Genomic DNA, 25,459 nt, shown 5'->3' with positions numbered 1-25,459 from the left:
AACGCTGAAAAATGACATCGCCATTGGGGATGTAGGTAATTCGCAGCTGTCAGCTGTCTTCGATTACTACCACAAGTCCATGAAAGTGCAGGAGAATGTCTCCCATGGCATGATGCCGCTCCCACCAGCCTGTGTCAGTGGCACGCTGCATGTTTTAAACTGCCGTTCACCTTGACAACAGCATTTGTAGAGAAGGCCATCGACCCAGTGTAACAAAAAATGTGATTCACCTAAAGAGCTGACACGTTTCCACTGATCAATGGTCGGGTCCCGATGATCCCACTGCATTCATAATTGGCAATATCGTTGGGTCAACATGTGAGCACATAGTGGTGTTGTGCTGTGGATCTCCATATTCAACAAAGTACAATAAACGGTGTGCTCTGAAACACTTGTGCATGCACCAGAGATGCCACAGATTACCATTTATCATGCTATACAGAGCCGACAAGCCTCCAAACCCTGCGCTCTGTGAAGAGTCATGGATGTCCAACCATTTAGTGCCTAGTGGTAGTTTCACTGCCTTTCTACCTCTTTCTGTAGATGATCACGACAGTAGCACGTGAACATTTGACCACCTTCACCGTTTTCGAGATTCTCGTTCACATGCTCTGCATAATAATAATCTGCCCTTTGTAAAAGTTGCTTCTCTCAGTAGATTTCCCCATTTGCAACTGAAGTCTTCGGTAGTGTGATCCCCTGTTGCGCTTACACTTTTTTGTTACCGTGTCACATGCCCGCAACGCCACCAGTGTTGTGGTGGGGGGTGATCATGATGTTTTGGCTTATCAGTGTGTGTATTATCTACAGAAACTGTTTTTTCTGTTTTATGTCGTGGAGAGTAAAAACATATTCACTAGCAAAAAGCCTGATGCCATGCCACTATGCGCCTCTCATCTCTTAAAAGTGCAGATGTTTTACAGATTACTTTATCTCTAAAAAAAACTACTTTCCCTTCCACGACAGCTGCATTATATACTGTGTCGTAACCAAGAATTAAGTTTTTTTTGTTTGCATTATTTTAAGAAAATTGTATGTAATTCACTGTGTAGAGATACTCTTAGAGAGCTTGTATTTTTACTTATACTCTTTAGATTTAAAGTTGTCGACATTACTGTAGTTTTCCATAGCATTTAACTTTTTTGCAAGATCTTCTGTTAGCCCCTACAACCGTCTACTGCCAAACAAAGAGCAAAGTCTTTACTTTCTTCGCCCTGTACACCGTTATTCTTATTAGTACCATGTCTACATCATCATTCTCAAAATACTTCTGCTCGCTAACGTGATTTTCTTATTTCATTATCAACAAAATTTTTGCACTGTTTCCAGGTATTGACACCCTTCATTTTATTTTCCACTTTAATGTTTTTATTTACTCTTCTGGTTGTTCACTTTTTGCTATTCACAGTTTTTGATAATGCATTATCATACCTTGAGCGTTTCCTGTGTTTTTCATTAAATACTTAAACATTACAATCTAGATTATGCTGAAATTAGATGCAATGATCCATTAGCTTTATAATATGATTATGCACAAAATGGAGCAACACAAATAACACCTAATAATTTACATGAACAACTCGGACGTTACTATCAGTTTGAAATTTTTAAAAACTAGTAATGGATTTAAGAACTAAAGTTGCTGATGAAATGAAAGACTATTACATAATAACTAAGGATATATTAGTTGATTATCTGAAGGATGAAAGTAGTATAGAACAAAATAAATGTCAACAACTGTTAATAGAGCCTGAAAATAAATTAAAATTGGGATATGAACAAAAACAACAACTCACTGTACAAGTAGAAGAACAGAAAGCAAACAGTATAAACCTACACCAAGTAAGAAAAAATATCCAAAACAGAACTCAATGATATCATCTGCATGATCACCACAGATTAACCAAACAAAGATCATTTCTTTAATGATGGTGGAACAACAAGCAAGTTAATCAAATCTAGATTATCTACAAACAACTCTGGGTAGCATCCAGACAATAATTTTTGTTATGTGCACACCAAACAGTGCATCAATTACAAAGTGATTGAAGAAAAATTTTAAATCTGCTTTTACGCGCTTCAGGTCTGAAGAAGGCAAAGAACTATACAATATGAAATTTCATGACATAAAATATTACATAGATAGTTTTTTGATGAAAAAAATTAATTACTTTAGAAACATGATAACAGTAATGAAGAGACTGAAAATAGGTTATATGACAATATTCTCATACCAGCAGAACATGTTCAGTGTATTACTATCACTCAAGAATGCACTACTACAGCAAACAATAAGATGGTTAATAAGACTGTGGTAGACGGTCTGACTAGAGATGAACTAGACCCCAATTATTTCTGTAATCTACAAAGAATATTCTGATAAAAATAATGTTTTAGAAAAATATTAGAACTTCTAGAATCAAAAGGATATAAAATTAAGGGAAAAAAATGATGTGGAATCAATATTTTAAAAGAAGTTAACTAATCACAAAATTTGTCTCCAGTCATAAAAGTAAATTCAACTACTATTTTTTTTACAGCACTTATTTTTCTAGTGTGTTTCACCTATCTAAAGCAAATGTATGCTAGCCTTCCACCTTTCATCAATGTTTTTTATAGTGATATCATTATCATTATAAAGCTACAAAATTTTTCTTTGAAAAGTGTTGTGCTAACAGTTTTTGCATTGTGTTCTCAGTTTTGCTAATGAGATTACTTAATTCATTGTTTGTTAACTGCATCACAATAATTTGCAGTATCTTTTGTATGTGCTAATCTTTTATCTTTAAAATGGAGATACCCTGTAGTTTTCAAAAATTTTAACTAATCCTTTCTTAAATTGTTTCAGTAAATTTCCCATTTTTGGTTCAATTGCTTCAAGAATACTACCTAATTCCTTTTTTGATTTTGCTAACTCATTTTTTATTTTTTATTCTAAAGACTTAAATTCTTCAGATTTTATTTTAATTATTTTATCTTTCCCAGTATTTTTTGCATTTTATCATATTTCCAAAATTGTTCATTTATCATACTCAAAATTTCATCTAGCATGTAGTTATCTAAAAATGCTTTTAAAACAAATAGACACAAATGACCACACATTACTTCATTAAAATTTTGTATTTGCTGTCCATTATACAACAACTCACTTGAACCACAAGATATTTAAACAATTCTTCGAGAATATTTCTTCCAAATAAATCAAACACAAACTTTTTATCACTGTTCTTAGACCAGCATATCCTAAGAGTGCCAACATTATCAGAAAAATCTAAATTAAATATTCCAGAGACAAAGTTTTTGGTTTATAAGGTAATTCATCAGTCAGTAAAATAATACGAAAATGCTTCATTTTTATTTGTTTCACAACATTTTTTATGCATTGTAATACCTATCAATTACTTTTTGGATTTTTTTTTTATTCCCCTTCTCCATTGCAAGATTGTGTCTCTTTTGCTCTTCTGATTCTTTATCAACTTTCTTCTTATTTATGACAACATTTTCAACAGCAGCTGCTCCTCCAGCCATTGAGCCAGCAGCGGCCAAAAATGGTAATGCAGCCAGCAACAGAGGAAGGAATCCACCTTCATGTTTTGTTAGATTAGAACCTTCTTTCTTTTTTGATAGAAATTCAATAATCTTAGCATGACAGGTATGTCTAGTGTTATGAGCAAATTTCCACCAATTTTTTGTTCTTTTTTAATTTTTTGAGTAGGCTAAAAAGATTATCATAATATGCATCTGTTCATTATTGAGTTTAATTTTGATTGAATTAGCTTTAGTCTTGCCACTAGATGGCACAGAATAATTATTGCTGATATTATTCATTTATATAGATAAACAATTTATGAGGATGAATATTTGTTTACAATCCTCAGCTATTTTCATCACATCTAGTCCCATTCCCAATTTTTGTTTACCATACATTATTGCTCTAACTGCAGTTGCTGCAACTTTTTCACCAAACAAAGCATCAGAACTGCGCATTCTGTCTTTTGCAGCTAACTGAAGTTTCTTATCTGCTTCATGCCTTTTCTCTAAAACTTTATTGTCTTGGTATGCAATATCATGGTTTTTGCAAGCTTCATATAATGGATTAATTCCTTTACCTCATCTAACTAACCTTTCATCTAATTTGGTTCCAGGGCCATAAAATCTATAGCCTGGTAGATGGATTTTGAGTAATAGTCTGTTGATTAATATGTTTACTAATCCTTTACCATGCTTTTCACTCTTTCAAAATGTGTTGATGTTGTTGAGAAACCTGATCAAGTATGGAATATCCTTCGATTGATGGTGATGAAATCATCTAATTTAATCGTTAACTTTTGTGTTATTCCTACTTTTTCATTAAGGTAATTTTTATTTCCTGTTAATTCTACTCCATGAATTACTGCTAATCTATCGATTAATTCACACACATCACACATCTAGATATATTCAACCATTTTTGCTGTAAACTTATCAAACCTTCACTTTCTGTCTCATCTGATTCGGAAGGATCTGAACTTGATTCTACTTGTTTTAATTTTGCAAAATAGACATAAACAATTTCTTTTCTCAAATTAATATATTTAATACATTTAGTTGATTCTTATCAGAATATAGTGCTCCTGAATGGAACAAAACACTCCATAATATGATAAATCATTACTCATACCATCCATAGTAATCTACACTCCTGGAAATGGAAAAAAGAACACATTGACACCAGTGTGTCAGACCCACCATACTTGCTCCGGACACTGCGAGAGGGCTGTACAAGCAATGATCACACGCACAGCACAGCGGACACACCAGGACCCGCGGTGTTGGCCGTCGAATGGCGCTAGCTGTGCAGCATTTGTGCACCGCCGCCGTCAGTGTCAGCCAGTTTGCCGTGGCATACGGAGCTCCATCGCAGTCTTTAACACTGGTAGCATGCCGCGACAGCATGGACGTGAACCGTATGTGCAGTTGACGGACTTTGAGCGAGGGCGTATAGTGGGCATGCGGGAGGCCGGGTGGACGTACCGCCGAATTGCTCAACACGTGGGGCGTGAGGTCTCCACAGTACATCGATGTTGTCGCCAGTGGTCGGCGGAAGGTGCACGTGCCCGTCGACCTGGGACCGGACCGCAGCGACGCACGGATGCACGCCAAGACCGTAGGATCCTACGCAGTGCCGTAGGGGACCGCACCGCCACTTCCCAGCAAATTAGGGACACTGTTGCTCCTGGGGTATTGGCGAGGACCATTCGCAACCGTCTCCATGAAGCTGGGCTACGGTCCCGCACACCGTTAGGCCGTCTTCCGCTCACGCCCCAACATCGTGCAGCCCGCCTCCAGTGGTGTCGCGACAGGCGTGAATGGAGGGACGAATGGAGACGTGTCGTCGTCAGCGATGAGAGTCGCTTCTGCCTTGGTGCCAATGATGGTCGTATGCGTGTTTGGCGCCGTGCAGGTGAGCGCCACAATCAGAACTGCATACGACCGAGGCACACAGGGCCAACACCCGGCATCATGGTGTGGGGAGAGATCTCCTACACTGGCCGTACACCACTGGTGATCGTCGAGGGGACACTGAATAGTGCACGGTACATCCAAACCGTCATCGAACCCATCGTTCTACCATTCCTAGACCGGCAAGGGAACTTGCTGTTCCAACAGGACAATGCACGTCCGCATGTATCCCGTGCCACCCAACGTGCTCTAGAAGGTGTAAGTCAACTACCCTGGCCAGCAAGATCTCCGGATCTGTCCCCCATTGAGGATGTTTGGGACTGGATGAAGCGTCGTCTCACGCGGTCTGCACGTCCAGCACGAACGCTGGTCCAACTGAGGCGCCAGGTGGAAATGGCATGGCAAGCCGTTCCACAGGACTACATCCAGCATCTCTACGATCGTCTCCATGGGAGAATAGCAGCCTGCATTGCTGCAAAAGGTGGATATACACTGTACTAGTGCCGACATTGTGCATGCTCTGTTGCCTGTGTCTATGTGCCTGTGGTTCTGTCAGTGTGATCATGTGATGTATCTGACCCCAGGAATGTGTCAATAAAGTTTCCCCTTCCTGGGACAAAGAATTCACGGTGTTCTTATTTCAATTTCCAGGAGTTTATGTTTAGTTAAACGGTTCATCATTTCATCTGTAGTGTCATAGGGCTTTTCACCAGTTGTTAATTTATCTTATCTGAATTCAACTGGCAAAACACCAACACATTTAAAGTAGCTGACAGCTCTAAATCCAAAAACTTTATCTTCACAATAGTTGATAGTTCAACAATGTTATGCTCATAATTATTTTTTAATGTTTTGTTCTTTATCTTTTATTTTTTTAATATCCTGTTCTTTTTCCCTTCTTCATATTTATTCAATGCATCCTGCATTTCAGATTCACTTAATGTATAATCACATTGTTTAATTGGTGGTATACTATTAAATTTTTCAAAATATTGTGATAAGGAACCATTTGTTTTTCAGCTTGTCTGGTTCCTTCAATAGCATCTATACATTATCACCTAAACCTTCAATTTCTAGTTTTACTTGTTAGATTTCATCAGTAACTGGTTGCTGGTTGATATTCTTTTTTATATTTCTCATATTCAGGTGAAAATCTGGGACACAGCATGTATCAAAAACTGACACACATGAACCAATACACACACAAACTATCAAGTCACTGCCCAAGACAGAAAAAAAGTATGATTAATACACTCGTAACATAAGCAATACAAATATGTGAGCCACAGCACCTCAGACGCGAAATGAAACACCTGGAAAGAGGGTGACCGACAAAATTGGCTGTATATTGCGCATACACGGTGTGAAGACTATTCAAAAACCGACAAAGAAGATTGAAGAGTTTCTTAGATCGGAAAAAGGAGAAAAGGGACCCACTTACAATGTCGGGAATATACCACATACCATACACATGTGGAGAAGTTTATGTTGGAATGACTGGACGATCAATCAACACCAAGATCACAGAATATAAAGGACTTTGCAGGTTGGAGCAGGTGGAGAAATCGGCCGTGGCAAAGTACACGTTGTGTGAGGCCAACCACATAGTAAAATTCGCCTTAAAATTGTCATAGTAAAATTCTGGCTGTGGAGAAGAGCTATCACATCCACTCGTTCAGATAAGTTATAGAAATATACAAACATGAGAACAGCTTCGAATCCTGAACTTCCTGAACTTCTGTGCTGCAGAGAATGAACATTGCAAGTAGCAAGAGGAGAACTACACCAGAAATGATCGTGGAGAAGCCCTTGGACGTTGGCATGCCCGGTATATATAGTCTGTGGCCGCGAGCTCAGCTCCAGTCCACCATCAGCAATGGAGTGTGAAGCTTTGACAATGCCAGACGCTCATGAAATGTCAGAAAAATTATCAGACAAATGTTGGTTGAAGAACCCTACACAGAAGCCAACAGGCGGTTTACGTAACATTGCTGGGTATAAATATTTAAACACTAGATTTGATGAAAAAAATTGTGTCGAGCTCAATAACAATTTAAAAATGATTTTGCCAAACAGATATTATAAATTAATTATTGGTTGGGAACTTAGACTTTATGAAGATGTTAATATTAAGCTGCAGTACAAGAAAATAAATAAACTTAAAAATAACGATAGTAAATTCCATGAATTGGAATTTTTAGTGTGAATGCAAGTGGTGCTAAATTCCATTAAAATTTTTACTTAATCTTTCTTACTTTACATGAAGAGAAAATATATTGATTGCTAAAGATTTTTATGCTTTATTCTATATGACATTTCAGGCAATGTGAAGCGATCATCTGAAAATTATTCAAAAACATTAAAAAAAACATAAGTAAAATAAATAAACAAAATAAAATGAAAACTAAAATATATATTATACCTAAAATTGGTCATTTCTCTGCTAATTTACTTATTTATTTTTCTTAGAATTGAGGTGAATGGGTCGAAAGAAAGTAGTCTCATGGAAAAGCCCTTAAGTGCAGTCAACGTGCCTAGTTATTACTAATAATATCAGTGTAAGTGTCCTGTTTCATCCATAATTATCAGACATGGTTGGTGAACTTCAATTGTATACCTATGCTGCATGAGGCATTTAAATATGTATTTGACCTGCAGGCCATACAGAGCAGAGGTTGACCATCCTAGGTAATAAAGCTTGAAATTCCTGATTCAGTGTACAGCACAGGAGGGAATATGTTTTCTCAAGTCCAGTGAAACATGTCTTACTCCATTATCTATGATAAAATACTTGTTTTCCTCCCATACTCTCCTTGAATAGTTACAGAGCCTCTCATGTTATACAATAGCGTGTTGTATTCTCCTCTGATTAATTCTAAAAGCATGTAAAATCCTCTTACTGTTGCTAGTTCTGGGCCCATATAAGTATTATTTAGGTGCTGATTGGATTGTCTTTTACTTTAACATTAACTTCAATGGCAACTAAGTCATCTGGCGACTGTACCAATTCACTGTTGCATAACAGTATTTTTTCATAAAATCAAAGTCAAGTACTGACACCTGCTACCATTGGTCACTGATTTCTAAAAAGAAAGGTGAACTGTACAACAGATTTGCACAGAAACTGCTCCATGATGAATAAAAAATACCTGACACAGCTACAAAACTCTGTGAGCTACAGGTGCTTTTTGACAACTGGTGAGACGTGTGCTGCTGCAGACATCTACACTCAGCCACGCCAGCAACTAGACTGCCTGGATATCGAGATTATCGTAAACAGCCACCTTAATCGCTAGGGTGTCTACAGGTCTCACTCTTACATTTACTGAGGCTGACATTTTCGTGAATTATTTCCAAGTGCTGCTGCCAGAAAGTCTCGCATGTATCTCTAGTAGTAGGATGAGCCACGTATCTCCACTGATACTGTTCCTCTAGTGGTGCTATTCCCAAACACCTTATGGGACATGTCGGTCTAGTGTTTTGAAAACAAAGGTGGCATTGTAAGGGACAAGTGAAGCTTCAGCCAGGTGTGAATGTATGCTGAGGGGGCCTAATCATCAAGACGACTGCTTGTGATAAGCAAGAAATCTGCAAATGAGTTCCTATATGGCACAAATTTTCAGTGGTCACGGCATATAGAAGTGCCTGAGAAAGTGATTTAAAAAAGAATATACAAAATTCATACATTTAAACACATACACTTCCCAACATGACATATCCTTATTGCACTGTTGCATATAATTTTATATGTCTTTCCCTTCTCATTATACCTTCAAAATTTCTTTCTGAATACTGCCAGAGACATTAAAGTTTTGTGTTAACATAACATCAAAGTATTATATAGCTGCAACGCACCAAAATTCCTTTCCAAATCCAGTCCTTCCGGAATTAATTTGGACAGAAGGAAACAATCATTGAGGCAGAAATCACATTCAACACACAAATACGTTAACTATCCTCAGGGGGGAATCTAATTCTGTTGCATCTTTCTCAAGTAACTGCATTGAGTGACTCATTTGTGTTCTGAACTTAACTATATGTCACACTGCAAACCCATGAATGCAGAGAATCACTTTGATCCTTGCCTCCTCAAACATTACATTTTATAAAAGAAATAACTACATATTCATGATATCTGAAGCTCACCTATATAAAAAATACAATAAAGTGACATTTGCCCATTACACTCAGTTAACATACCCATATGTTGTATTGTGAATGTGGTTAACATACAGAGTGTACATAATGTCCAGAAAAACTTTCAATTATTTATTGCACAAGAACTAAGCATTGTACAGATGTCATACATATTGCAGTTTGAAGATATACTCTGAAGGTTTTTTTACAAACATTCGATATGCGAACCATGGGTGACCGGCAGATGTCAATATGGTAATTGAAATCTTGCCATACCCGTCCCAACATGGCATCGTTGAATGTGGCAGTTGCTTCCCGTATCCTCTCCTGGAGCTCTGCCACATCACGTGGTAGATGTGGTACATACACCAGATCACCAGATCTTTAATGTGTCCCCACAGAAAAAAGTCACACAGGGTGAGATCTGGTGATCGGGGAGGACATTTGATGAAACAACTGTCCCCTTCTTTAGCACAGCCAATCTATTGATGCGGCAGCACTGTGTTCATGTACCCACGAACTTCACAATGAAAATGGGGTGGAGCCCCATCCTGCTGAAAGACGAACAGAGACTCTGATTGCATTTGAGCCATCAGCAATTGCTGAAACATGACCAAGTAGGAATATCCAGTGACATAGCTCCTGGCGAAGAATAATGGCCCGTACAGTTTTCGAAGTGACAAGGCACAAAAAACATTTACCTTTGGGGAATCACACTCAAATTCAATGCATTTTTGTGGATGCTTTGTACCCAGATTCGACAATTATGCCTGTTCACTTTCCCATTAGTGTGAAAAGTGGCTTCATCGCTAAAAATTAAGCGTTCAAGGATGGCATCCCCATACTCATTCAGTTGTTGCAACTGCGGACAAGACTCAAAACGCTTGTCTTTGTCATCGTCATTGAGCTTTTGCGTTAGCGCCAATTTGAATTGTTTCACAGATAGCTTCTGTCGTAGGAATTCCCACACTGCCATTGGAGGCATTTCGAGTTCACAGGATGCACGACGCATGGATTTCTTTGGACTCCTTATGAATGTCTCTTGTACGCACTCCACATTCACTTCACTCATACTTGGATGTCCACTTCTCTTTGCCGGACACAAGCAACCTGTCGTAAGGACTTTGTCGTGCCGGTGGTAAATGGCCTTCCTTGTTGGTGGCTTCTTACCATACCTGGTTCTAAACATCCGTTGAACAGCTGTAGCACTCTCATTTTTGCCGAACTCCAACACACAGGAAGCTCGCTCTGCACCTGAACTCACCATGTTTGTGACTAGCGCTGACTATCACCAAATAACCAAACTATGCTGAGGCACTATACATGAAAAGAACCTTTCAGGGTTTGTTTTCAAAATGACATATGTATTATATCTGCACAATATTTGGTTCTTGTGCAATAAATAATTGGAAGTGTTCCCACACTTAACGTACACCCTGTATACATGCAGTGTAGGAACTCACCACAAGAGGCAGAGAGCGGTGACATTAGGTGGTGACGTGCAGCAGGGAGTCACAGGCGTGGCAGCTGTGCTAGGTGTCCGGTCCTCATCGCTTTGCTCACTGTGGGGCTGAGTGGTGGGTGTGCTGTTGCTGTCGCTGTCCGGTGAGCTGCAGAGAGAGAGATACTGCTTGAGAAAATGTAGTCACACGGAGGACAGTGCGCAGCTTACAACGGGCAACCCTGCTGAGGGATTGTTCACACACAACTAACAGAACGGACACAGCCAATGAAAATAGTGGGTCTGCTGATATCTAATCTGTTTACACACAGCATCTATTAAATTCCCCAGACCAATAGCTTAACATATCACACAAGAATTTGTACAAATAGAAGCACAAACAAAAGACCCATACAAGGGTCAATACTTATATTGGAGTGAAAAGACATTCATTGGACATCATAATTTCAATACATAAATCACGCAAGAAGGAGAATAGTAACAACCCTTTAATGTATGTAATGTGGTACTATGACCATCAGATGTTGTTTGTAGCTGATGTGTTATGAACAGGCTTGTAGGAGGCACATATAGGAAACATGAGTGCTAGAAATCGTTTTGTGTTACATCGTGCCTGGTGCATCTAAGAATGACATCTAAATAAATGCAAAATATGAGGAACTGGGAGACAAATATATGAATTAAACCAGTGATGTGTTGTTGTGGGAAGTCGACAGCATGTGCAATGTCTCTTCCTGACACTACTGTTGGCCCAGAAAATGGCCAGCGACGATCGTGTGCAGTTAGAGCACAAGACAATTGGCACCAGTTCTGCACTGGGACCAGGATGACAACACTGTCAATCGACACACGGCCCAGGATTAGCCTCGACCTATGGGCACGTGACGAACAGCGCGGCGGATGCGTGGTAGTCAGCACTGGGCGAGGCGGATGCAGCGACACAAAAGAAAGTGACCTCAGTGTCTGTGCGCAGCATGAGATACATGAAGGCGACCCACTGTTCCATTGCCAGAGCACTGGCGACAGCCGAGACATCATTTCCGTCTTTCCCCTCACTAGTCGCTTCCCCCCCCCCCCCCCCCCCCCCCATGAACCATGGACCTTGCCATTGGTTGGGAGGCTTGCGTGCCTCAGTGATACAGATGGCCGTACCGTAGGTACAACCACAATGGAGGGGTATCTGTTGAGAGGCCAGACAAACGTGTGGTTCCTGAAGAGGGGCAGCAGCCTTTTCAGTAGTTGCAAGGGCAACAGTCTGGATGATTGACTGATGTGGCCTTGTAACAATAACCAAAACGGCCTTGCTGTGCTGGTACTGCGAACGGCTGAAAGCAAGGGGAAACTACGGCCGTAATTTTTCCCGAGGGCATGCAGCTTTACTGTATGGTTAAATGATGATGGCGTCCTCTTGCGTAAAATATTCCAGAGGCAAAATAGTCCCCCATTCAAATCTCTGGGTGGGGGCTACTCAAGAGGATGTCGTTATCAGGAGAAAGAAAACTGCCGTTCTACGGCTCAGAGCGTGGAATGTCAGATCCCTTAATCGGGCAGGTAGGTTAGAAAATTTTAAAAAGGGAAATGGATAGGTTAAAGTTAGATTTAGTGGGGATTAGTGAAGCTTGGTGGCAGGAGGACCGAGACTTTTGGTCAGGTGAATACAGGGTTGTAAATACAAAATCAAATAGGGGTAATGCAGGAGTAGGCTTAATAATGAATAAAAAAAATAGGAGTGCGGGTAAGCTACTACAAACAACATAGTGAACGCATTATTGTGGTCAAGATAGACACGAAGCCCATGCCTACTACAGTAGTACAAGTTTATATGCCAACTAGCTCTGCAGATGATGAAGACATTGATGAAATGTATGATGAGATAAAAGAAATTATTCAGGTAGTGAAGGGAGATGAAAATTTAATAGTCATGGGTGACTGGAATTCGAGAGTAGGAAAAGGGAGAGAAGGAAACACAGTAGGTGAATATGGATTGGGGGTAAGAAATGAAAGAGGAAGCCGCCTGGTAGAATTTTTCACAGAGCATAGCTTAATCATAATTAATACTTGGTTCAAGAATTTTAAAAGAAGGTTGTATACATGGAAGAATCCTGGAGATACTAGAAGGTATCAGATAGATTATATAATGGTAAGACAGAGATTTAGGAACCAGGTTTTAAATTGTAAGACATTTCCAGGGGCAGATGTGGACTCTGACCACAATCTATTGGTTATGAACTGTAGATTAAAACTGAAAAAACTGCAAAAAGGTGGGAATTCAAGGAGATGGGACCTGGATAAACTGACTAAACCAGAGGTTGTAGAAAGTTTCAGGGAGAGCATAAGGGAACAATTGACAGGAATGAGGGAAAGAAATACAGTAGAAGAAGAATGGGTAGCTGTGAGGGATGAAATAGTGAAGGCAGCAGAGGATCAAGTAGGAAAAAGGACGAGGGCTAGTATAAATCCTTGGGTAACAGAAGAAATATTGAATTTAATTGATCAAAGGAGAAAATGTAAAAATGCAGTAAATAAAGCAGGCAAAAAGGAATACAAACGTCTCAAAAATGAGATCGACAGGAAGTGCAAAATGGCTGAGCAGGCATGGCTAGAGGACAGATGTAAGGATGTAGAGGCTTATCTCACTAGATAGATACTGCCTACAGGAAAATTAAAGAGACCTTTGGAGAAAAGAGAACCACTTATGTGAATATCAAGAGCCCAGATGGAAACCCAGTTCTAAGCAAAGAAGGGAAATCAGAAAGGTGGGAGAAGTATATAGAGGGTCTATACAAGGGCGATGTACTTGAGAACAATATTATGGAAATGGAAGAGGATGTAGATGAAAATGAAATGGGAGATATGATACTGCGTGAAGAGTTTGACACAGCGCTAAAAGACCTGAGTCGAAACAAGGCCCCGGGAGTAGACAACATTCCATTAGAACTATTGACAACCTTGGGAGAGCCAGTCCTGAAAAAACTCTACCATTTGGTGAGCAAGATGTATGAGACAGGTGAAATACCCTCAGACGTCAAGAAGAATATAATAATTCCAATCCCAAAGAAAGCAGGTGTTGACAGATGTGAGAATTACCGAACAATCAGTTTAATAAGCCACAGCTGCAAAATACTAACACGAATTCTTTACAGATGAATGGAAAAACTAGTAGAAGCCGACCTCGGGGAAGATCAGTTTGGATTCCGTAGAAATACTGGAACACGTGAGGCAATACTGACCTTACGACTTATCTTAGAAGAAAGATTAAGGAAAGGCAAACCTACATTTCTAGCATTTGTAGACTTAGAGAAAGCTTTTGACAATGTTGACTGGAAAACTCTCTTTCAAATTCTAAAGGTGTCAGGGGTAAAATACAGGGAGCGAAAGGCTATTTACAATTTGTACAGAAACCAGATGGCAGTTATAAGAGTCGAGGGACATGAAAGGGAAGCAGTGGTTGGGAAGGGAGTGAGACAGGGTTGTAGCCTCTCCCCGATGTTATTCAATCTGTATATTGAGTAAGCAGTAAAGCAAACAAAAGAAAAATTCAGAACAGGTATTAAAATCCATGGATAAGAAATAGAAACTTTGAGGTTCACCGATGACATTGTAATTCTGTCAGAGACAGGAAAGGACTTGGAAGAGCAGTTGAACGGAATGGACAGTGTCTTGAAAGGATGATATAAGATGAACATCAACAAAAGCAAATCAAGGATAATGGAATGTAGTCGAATGAAATTGGGTGATGCTGAGGGAATTAGATTAGGAAATGACACACTTAAAGTAGTAAAGGGGTTTTGCTGTTTAGGGAGCAAAATAACTGATGATGGTCGAAGTAGAGAGGATATAAAATGTAGACTGGCAATGGTAAGGAAAGCGTTTCTGAAGAAGAGAAATTTGTTAACATCGAGTATAGATTTAAGTGTCAGGAAGTCGTTTCTGAAAGTATTTGTATGGAGTGTAGCCATGTATGGAAGTGAAACACGGCCGATAAGTAGTTTGGACAAGAAGAGAATAGAAGCTTTCGAAATGTGGTGCTACAGAAGAATGCTGAAGATTAGATGGGTAGATCACATAACTAATGAGGAGGTATGGAATAGAATTTGGGAGAAGAGGAGTTTGTGGCACAACTTGACAAAAAGAAGGGGCCGGTTGATAGGACATGTTCTGAGGCATCAAGGGATCACAAATTTAGCATTGGAGGGCAGCGTGGAGGGCTGCAGTAAGTACTGGGAGATGAAGAAGCTTGCACGGGATAGAGTGTCATGGAGAGCTGCATCAAACCAGTCTCAGGACTGAAGACCACAACAACAACAGTCACTGTCCAAGACAACTGGCTGAAAATGACTTATAAGTCGTGGCACCCTCCATCAGTAATGCTGGAATTCAGTATGGTATTGGCCCAACCTTAGCCTTGATGACAGGCATACGTTCAATCAGGTGCTAGAAGATTTCTTGGGGAATGGCAGCCCATTCTTCACAGAGTGCTGCACTGCAGAGTGTTGCAGAGTGCATTCACGTATTATACAGCCGTTACGGCATCTTCCATGACCACCAGAGGCGTACGTCGGCCCCACATAATGCCACCCCAAAACAGCAGGGAACCTCCACCTTGCTGCACTCGCTGGACAGTGTGTCTAAGGCGTTCAGCCTGACTGGATTGAACTCGTCTCTGACGATTGCCTGGTTGAAGGCATATCTGACACTCATCAGAGTAGAGAACGTGATACTAATCTTGAGGAGTCCACTCGTCATGTTGTTGGGCCCATCTGTACCACGCTACATGGTGTCATGGTTGCAAAGTGGACCTCGCCATGGACGTCAGGGGTGAAGTTGCGCATAATGCAGCCTATTGCGCACAATTTAAGTCACAACACAATGTCCTGTGGCTGCACGAAAAGCATTATTCAACCTGGTGGCGTTGCTGTCAGGGTTCCTCCGAGCCATAATCCATAGGTAGCGGTCATCCACTGCAGTAGTAGCCCTCAGACGACTTGAGCGAGGCATGTCATCGACAGTTGCTGTCTCTCGGTATCTCCTCCATGACCGAACTACATCGCTTTGGTTCATTTCGAGATGCTTCGACACTTTCCTTGTTGAGAGCCCTTCCTGGGACAAAGTAACAATGCAAATTCGATTCAACTGCGGTATTGACCATCTAGGCATGGTTGAACTACAGACGACACGAGCCATGTACCTCCTTCCTGGTGGAGTGACTGGAACTGATCAGCTGTCAGATCCCCTATGTCAAATAGGCGCTGCCCTTTGCACACTTGTTTACATCTTTGGGTGGGTTTATTGACATCTCTGAACAGTCAAAGAGACTGTGTCTGTGATGCAATACCCACAATCAACGTCTATCTTCAGGAGTTCTGAGAATTGGGGTGACGCAAAAATTTTTTTGATGTGTGTGTATGTATTTACGGGGTGCACTCAGCCTCGTGATGACAATTGAGGAGCTCCTCGACCGAATAGTAGCGGCTCCGGTCAAAGAAAACCATTGTAACAACCGGGAGAACGGTGTGCTGACCACACGCCCCTCCTATCTGCATCCTCAGCTGAGGATGGGCCACTTGTGGTCTGATGACGGTGTGCTTTTTTTATATGTATTTCACCCTTGATGATTGATCAGAGGTTACCACTCCACTAAAATTGGTTTCATTATTATATCTAGTGTAACCACATTCTTCAGTTTACCATCAGAAAATTTCCTGAGGAATGGAGGATAATGGAAGGATGGATATGTCTGGATGGGCGCATGTCAGTATGGACTGAAGTGCCAGTGCGAAAATAGTTTGAGACAAGTGTCGAAACAGGACACTAGAAAGAGTATAAAACACCACAAAAATTAAAAGGAACAAAATATACAGAACTATGTGTGTACTCAAACAGAAGCACGAAACAAAGTATTACGCTAATATTTAAACATCAACAAATCAAGAAGAAATTGGTAGGAGTTAAAATAATATGGTAGAAGGACCTGGCTGGCTGACCACCACAATAAAAAAGGAGGAGCCAGCCACTCCACAACACACAAGGACCCGACACATCACTAAACTTTAAAACCTTAGTCACACTTGTCGTATCATCAGCTAAAATAGAGGGCAGATCCCCATCGGCAATTGCTTCTGCCCTTGCATCGTGGTGTAAAATACTCTCTGTTAAAATATGGTGTACAGAGATTTGCGCACCAAAAGCATCGCAAAACAGGGGTTCCTCTCACCATAGTAAAATGCCATGTGTAAGAGGGCAGTGCCCCTATTCGAAGACATATGAGGGGTCACTTTATCCCACCCGAGCAACTTGCAGCAGGAACGGCGCAGTCGGGTAGTTGACTTCACCAGTTGCAGCTTACTGGTTATCACCGCCAGCCATTCCTCACCCCACAACTTTATGCACTCCCCGTGTAGTGCAGAAATGACAGCCTGCAGGGGAATAGGACACTGTGCCACATCCCGTCCTCTGCAGGCCTCCTTGGCAGCCCGATCGGCCTGTTCATTTCCCCGTGTCTCTACACGCTCTTGCACCCAACAGAATGACACCAGCTTTCTCTGCCTTTGCAGCAAGTATCAGCTGGACCAACTTCTCAGCTGCGTTCTTTAATGACTGTAAGGGAATCTAAGCAGATGAGAAACGTTTCGCCCTGAATATGTTGCATCTGCTCCAGAGCCTTCGGGATCATCTGGGGCTCCACTGAGAAAACGGTATACTAATAATGAAGGCGAATTCTGATTACATAGTCAGGGAACACTACAGAGCAGCCAAGGGAATTCCCTTGTTTGGAGCGATGAGTGTACGCTACTGTAAAATGGTGATGTATATCTAAAATGTTAAAAAACAGAGATTGAAATGTAAGATTGGGTGTACTTTCTGTCTTAACATTGATCAAGTTTAAAATAGGTCTGAGCTTCTGGAGGAGTCAAGGTGGGAATCTGCTCCAACCGTAATCGAAAACATAAGACTGGCTACGCCCATCTCTAAAACGCAATTCTGTGCATGAATCACATAGGTTGCTGGTAACGTAAAAGCCTTTCCATTAGATGCTGAGCAACAAATGTATGCAGGTGTGTATGGTGTGGATAGTGTTTTATATGCCTGGTGCACCATATGCAGTCATTGCCTGACGTGAAGTGCTGGTTCAGCAGCTTGTGCACAGAGGCTTGGTATTGGGTTTGTTCTGAAAGCCCCAGTGAGCAACAGAATCTCTTCATGATGCACCACGTCCAACATCTCTAAAGAAGAGGGTCTCAGAGACCCACAGACCGTGCATCCATAATCTAAGTGTGATGACACAAATGCTCTGTAACACCAGAGCAGACAAGTTCTATCTTTTCCTCATGTTACTTAGGCTTAGACATCTTAAAATACGGAGAGCCGTAAGGGACTATTTCTTCAGATTCTTAAGTTTCGGTAACCGTGTAAATTTACAGCCAAATATGAGGCCCAGAAACGTTGCTGTTTGTTTAAAATCAAGAACAGTATCCCTCATCCTCAACTCAGGAAAGTTTAAAATGGAACAAGAACAGTTAAAAACAACACACACGGACATCTCGGTTGAAACTTAAAACCACTCTTCTGTGCCGATTCAGCCAAATGTCGAAGAGTTCGTTGGAACTGGTGTGCTGTCGTTGCAAGGCTTGAAGAAGAACGAAGCACAGAGAAGTAATCCACAAACAAAGAATACTGGACAGGACTTTGCAGTAGTAATATAAAGCTGTTAATAGCTATGGGAAAGACAGACAGACTTAAAACACTACCTTAAGGAACACCGTTCTCCTGTTCAAACCGATCAGACAGGACGTCAACGACTCGGTATCGAAAATACTGTGGTGAGAGAAATGACCGAATAAAAATGGGAACACATCCACGAAAACCTAATTCGTGTAGCTGTTTGAGGATAAGATGCCTCCAAATAGCATCGTAGGCCTTCTCGATGTCAGAAGATATACAAACAGTCCTGTTGGACAAACGTCCGCAACTGAGCATTATATCAGAGGCTGAAAATACCGCTTCAGTTGTAAATTTATTTTATTATCACATGACCGGTTTCGGGCCCTCATAAGCCCATCCTCAGGTGTCGCAACTGTACTGTGGCCCCCGAGCACCGCGGTGGACGTGTGCAGGGCTCTCAGGGGCCACAGAACAGTTGCGACACCTGAGGATGGGCTTATGAGGGCCCGAAACCAGTTGTGTGATAATAAAATAAATTTACAACTGAAGCGGTATTTTCAACCTCTGATCAAAAGATATACATAAAAGGTGCTGCTGGTGCAGCGAAGCATGTTGTATAGCTGCCTCCAGGAGGGACAGGTTATCAAAGGTGGAGCAATGCCTCCTGAAGCCACAGTGAAAGCGACTAAGCCATTACTTGAATTCTAAAATACAGACAAGGCAGCAGTTGACCATCCACTCCAACACAAATCTAGCTAGTGATGACAACACTATGATAATTACATGGGTACATACGGTCTTTCACAGGTTTTAAATTGGGAGGATCAGTATGATTGGAAATACTGTGTGTGTGTGTTGGGGTTTATGGGCGCTCAACATCGAGGTCATCAGCGCCCTTTTTTGGAAATACTGAGATAGGGATTACATAAGGCAATGCACTCAGTATATTTCTGAAGACTCAAAAAACCATGATTTCACATAGAAAGTAGATAAAGTCAATTGCCTCTTCTGCCAGTGAGGAGAAGTTACAGGCAAATGTCTGGAAGCTGAAAGATAATAACTCCAGGGCGCAATTTGTGTGTGTGTGTGTGTGTGTGTGTGTGTGTGTGTGTGTGTGTGTGTGTGCGTGTGTGTGTGTGTGTCTTAAATCAGTGCTCAATAATGTGAAGTTACTGTTATGTTTGGAGTGAAATATTATGAAATGTAGGAATTCCATTACTTTTATCTGTGCAATACAGCTCGAATGTTTTGAGAAAGGAGCCATGCTACTTAAGTCACTTGACAGACGTTTTTTGTCATGCGTTAAACAACTGTGAATTATGGGTTGAGTTTGGGTCATCGTGAACTATACATGGAAATTATGAGTGTAGCTAATGCTGGAGACACTGTCACAGAAAAAGACAACCACGTAACATGTAACAGCAGTGTTGAACAGTAGCAACTGTTTGAGATGCCCAGGTGCTAAATGATGACTGTCTTACCAAAGGTGTGGCACTTCCGAGATTTAACAGTTGTAGTTTTCCATTGAGACAATTTTAAGCTTATAGTAGCCAGTCAGGGGATAGAAATGTGAAGTTATATGGGAGAATGATATTATGACAAGCATGCAGACTACTTCCACGCATAAGTGTGTGAACCCTGAGGCCATGACTAAGGTGATGGTAAGGATTTCTGGAGTGGATCCTATTTCAGTTCTTAAAAGCATCGGTGAACAATATTTCTGAATCTAAAAGTAATTTTCGATAATATGATGTCTTGAAAAGAAAGGTATGATGATAAGTGTTATGTTTGGATTGAGTCAGTATGAAATATTATCTCAAAGACAAGAATTCTAATTAGTCATACAGCTCATTAAGTGGTGTGTAAATATCCAAATATATCTGAAAAATAAAGGAAACATATGTTAACTGCTAGGCACTAGACATGTAGAAAGTATTTGTACTGTGATACTGTATTTAACATAAGATGGTAGGATTTAAAGGCTTCATAACTATTGACATCCATCGCACTCAATTCCGAGGGAATGGTTATCCCACAACCGTGATGTAATCCAGGACAGAAAGAAGGTCAGCATCAGGCATAATAGCATCACTGTTTCTTATTGTAGATGTAGATTTCAGCTAACAGTTCAGCTATCATCAGGGCGTTATAGGTAGTCATGTTAATGTAACTGTAATGACACTTATTCCAATTTAACTAAAGCATGTACAATCATTACGAGTCCAATACATTTCAATTTAGAGATTCGATGAACCTGTTATGAGAGGTCGATGAAAGCATCATAGGGCATTAGAAATCGCTAATTAAAAGCTTTCAAATGCAGATGAGCCCCTATTTCAGTTGGTGAGAGCTGATGGTAGGGTTCGAGTGTGGCGTAGACCCCGCAAAGCCATGGCTCAAATGGCTCTAAGCAGTATGGGACTTAACATCTCAGGTCATCAGCCCCCTAGACTTAGAACTACTTAAACCTAACCAACCTAAGAATATCACCCATATCCAGACCCGAGGCAGGATTCAAACCTGCAACTGAAGTGCCTAGAACCGCTCGGCCACAGCGGCCAGCTAATTAAAAGCAAATGTGAACAACATTTCTGAATCTAAAAGTAATTTTCGATAATATGACGTCTTGTAAAGAAAGTTATAATATATCTGACTACACAGGCATAAACTATATGATCAAAAGTATCCCGACATCCCAAAAACATACGTTTTTCATATTAGGTGCATCGTGCTGCCACCTACTGGCTGGTACTCCATATCAGCGACATTAGTATTCATTAGGTATCGTGAGAGAGCAGAATGGAGTGCTATGCAGAACTCACAGACTTCGAAAATGGTCAGGTGACTGGGTGTCACTTGTGTCTTACATCTGTACATGAGATTTCCACACTCCTAAACATCCCTAGGTCCATTGCTTCTGATATGATATGAAGTGGAAACGTGAAGGGAGACGTACAGCACAAAAGCGTAAAGGCCAATCTCGTCTGTTGACTGACAGAGACCGCTGACAGTTGAAGAGGGTTGTAATGTGTAATAGGCAGATATCTGTCTAGACCATCACACAGGAATTCCCAACTGCATCAGAATCCACTGCAAGCACTATGACAGTTAGGTAGGAGGTGAGAAATCTTGGATGTCATGGTCAAGCGGCTGCTCTTAAGCCACACATCACACCAGTAAATGTCGAACGACGCCTCGCTTGGTGTAAGGATTGTAAACATTGGACAACTGAACATTGGAAAATCGCTGAGTGGAGTGACTAATAATGGTGCACAATGTGGCGATCCAACAGCAGGGTGTGGGTATGGCGAATCCCCAGTGAACCTCATCTGCCAGCATGTTTGATGCCAACAGTAAAATTCGGAGGTGTTGGTGTTACGGTGTGGTCGTGTTTTTCACGAAGTGTGCTTGCACCCCATATTGTTTTGCATGGCATTATCACAGCACAGGCCCACATTGATGTTTAAGCATCTTATTGCTTCCCACCGTTGAAGAGCAATTTGGGGATGGCGACTGCATCTTTCAACGCGATCAAGCATCTATTCATGATGCACGGCCTGTGATGGAGTTGTTACATGACAATAACATCCCTGTAATGGATTAGCCTGCACAGAGACCTGAAGTGAATCCTATAGAATACCTTTGGGATGTTTTGGAACGCCGACTTCGTGCCAGACCTCACTGACCGACATTCATACCTCTTCTCAGTGCTGCACTCCATGAAGAATGCGCTGCCATTCCCCGAGAAACTTTCGAGCACCTGATTGAACGTATGCTGGGCGAGAGTGGAAGCTGTCATCAAGGCTAAGGGTGGGCCAACACCATATTGGATTCAAGCATTACCGATGGAGGGCGCCACTGGGTAACCAAGAAGGCTTCCTCTAACCGACCCATGAATAGGTTGGCGTACGAAGGGGCCATCCTGGTACCCATGGCTGTTCCCTTTAATTCCCTTTAGGAAGAAGGTAGAAAACCTTCTACCTTCTTCCTAAAATTCACAAACCCAATCATCCCGGCCGCCCCATTGTAGCTGGTTACCAAGCCCCCACAGAACGTATCTCTGCCTACGTAGATCAACACCTTCAACCCATTACATGCCGTCTCCCATCCTTCATCAAAGACACCAACCACTTTCTCGAACGCCTGGAATCCTTACCCAATCCGTTACCCCCAGAAACCATCCTTGTAACCATTGATGCCACTTCCTTATACACAAATATCCCGCACATCCAGGGCCTCGCTGCGATGGAGCACTTCCTTTCACGCCGATCACCTGCCACCCTACCTAAAACTTCTTTCCTCATTACCTTAGCCAGCTTCATCCTGACCCACAACTTCTTCACTTTTGAAGACCAGACATACCAACAATTAAAGGGAACAGCCATGGGTACCAGGATGGCCCCTTCGTACACCAACCTATTCATGGGTCGCTTAGAGGAAACCTTCTTGGTTACCCAGACCTGCCAACCCAAAGTTTGGTACAGATTTATTGATGACATCTTCATGATCTGGACTCACAGTGAAGAACTCCAGAATTTCCTCTCCAACCTCAACTCCTTTGGCTCCATCAGATTCACCTGGTCCTACTCCAAATCCCATGCCACTTTCCTTGATGTTGACCTCCACCTGTCCAATGGCCAGCTTCACACGTCCGTCCACATCAAACCCACCAACAAGCAACAGTACCTCCATTACGACAGCTGCCACCCATTCCACATCAAACGGTCCCTTCCCTACAGCCTAGGTCTTCGTGGCAAACGAATCTGCTCCAGTCCGGAATCCCTGAAGCATTACACCAACAACCTGACAGCAGATTTCGCATCCCGCAACTACCCTCCCGACCTGGCACAGAAGCAAATAACCAGAGCCACTTCCTCATCCTCTCAAACCCAGAACCTCCCACAGAAGAACCACAAAAGTGCCCCACTTGTGACAGGATACTTTCCGGGACTGGATCAGACTCTGAATGTGGCTCTCCAGCAGGGATACGACTTCCTCAAATCCTGCCCTGAAATGAGATCCATCCTTCATGAAATCCTCCCCACTCTACCAAGAGTGTCTTTCCGCCGTCCACCTAACCTTCGTAACCTCTTAGTTCATCCCTATGAAATCCCCAAACCACCTTCCCTACCCTCTGGCTCCTACCCTTGTAACCGCCCCCGGTGTAAAACCTGTCCCATGCACCCTCCCACCACCACCTACTCCAGTCCTGTAACCCGGAAGGTGTATACGATCAAAGGCAGAGCCACGTGTGAAAGCACCCACGTGATTTACCAACTGACCTGCCTACACTGTGATGCATTCTATGTGGGAATGACCAGCAACAAACTGTCCATTCGCATGAATGGACACAGGCAGACAGTGTTTGTTGGTAATGAGGATCACCCTGTGGCTAAACATGCCTTGGTGCACTGCCAGCACATCTTGGCACAGTGTTACAGCGTCCGGGTTATATGGATACTTCCCACTAACACCAACCTATCCGAACTCCGGAGATGGGAACTTGCTCTTCAATATATCCTCTCTTCCCGTTATCCACCAGGCCTCAATCTCTGCTAATTTCAAGTTGCCGCCACTCATACCTCACCTGTCATTCAACAACATCTTTGCCTCTGCACAACCGCCTCGACTGACATCTCTGCCCAAAGTCTTTGTCTTTAAATATGTCTGCTTGTGTCTGTATATCTGTGGATGGATATGTGTGTGTGTGCGAGTGTATACCCGACCTTTTTTCCCCCTAAGGTAAGTCTTTCCGCTCCCGGGATTGGAATGACTCCTTACCCTCTCCCTTAAAACCCACATCCTTTCGTCTTTCCCTCTCCTTCCCTCTTTCCTGATGAGGTAACAGTTTGTTGCGAAAACTTGAAGTTTGTGTGTATGTTTGTGTTTGTTTGTGTGTCTATCGACGTGCCAGCGCTTTCGTTTGGTAAGTCACATCATCTTTGTTTATATATATATATATATATATATATATATATATATATATATATATATATATATATATATATATATATATATATGTGTGTGTGTGTGTGTGTGTGTGTGTGTGTGTGTGTGTGTGTGTTGTGTACATAGTTCCACGTAGTTAGCGCGTACACAACTTTCCCACTTGAGCGCTCCCCACTAAGCACAACAGCGCAGGCGCAGCGCTCGTCTGTCTCCGCACTACGAGATGGCGCAGCCTTAGAGACAGACCAAATTCTGCTTCCGCCAATCCACGTATAAATATCTAACGCAGCCAATGAGATTGCAGCTAACGTATAACCTTTTCTCCTCGCGGATCACACTCGCGCAGTGATACCTGAACGCGCGTAATAAGATTATCATATTCCTGTACATAGCCATGAAGATAAATGTATAGACACTTTGTCAAGTATCAGAGATGTGTGAGAATAAGATTAACGTACCAAGACCAAAGGATTTCAGATTGTCAACTGTAAACAGCATCCAGAATCAAATTACGTAGTGTCTATGCTTTTTATTATTTTAATAAATCTGTGTGAAAATTAATCAAGTTCTGTTTAAAGTTGGTCACCATCAATCTGCTACTCTAAGCGTGCAAGTGGCATTTCTATCGTCTGACCTAACGGCAGAAGATAAACACGCCACAATAAGACCACGAGACATATTGCTGACACTCGCCTACTTCGTTAGAGCGACAAGTCAAATAATCTGATGGTGTGTGTACCGAAGGTCTTACAGTATGCACACCACAATATATATCAGTCTTGGACAGCGACTGTTGTTGTTGTGGTC

At 41.6% G+C, this 25,459-nt stretch overlaps 1 protein-coding gene across 2 annotated transcripts in view; it reads right to left on the bottom strand.

Annotated features, from left to right (window-relative positions):
• LOC126210487 (ankyrin-1-like) overlaps positions 1 to 25,459 on the bottom strand; it is a 57,301-nt gene that overhangs the window by 11,704 nt on the left and 20,138 nt on the right. For both annotated transcript variants that reach the window (XM_049939720.1, XM_049939721.1), the window contains exon 5: positions 11,043 to 11,189. In XM_049939720.1, the coding sequence (XP_049795677.1) occupies positions 11,043 to 11,189 (147 nt within the window). The remainder of the gene's footprint in view (positions 1 to 11,042; positions 11,190 to 25,459) is intronic.

Source organism: Schistocerca nitens, chromosome 10 (genome assembly GCF_023898315.1).
Source record: "Schistocerca nitens isolate TAMUIC-IGC-003100 chromosome 10, iqSchNite1.1, whole genome shotgun sequence".
In the NCBI taxonomy this organism is placed as follows: Eukaryota; Metazoa; Arthropoda; class Insecta; order Orthoptera; family Acrididae; genus Schistocerca; species Schistocerca nitens.
The sequence above is the reverse complement of the archived record's forward strand: the minus strand, read 5'-3'. Positions and strand labels throughout refer to the sequence as shown.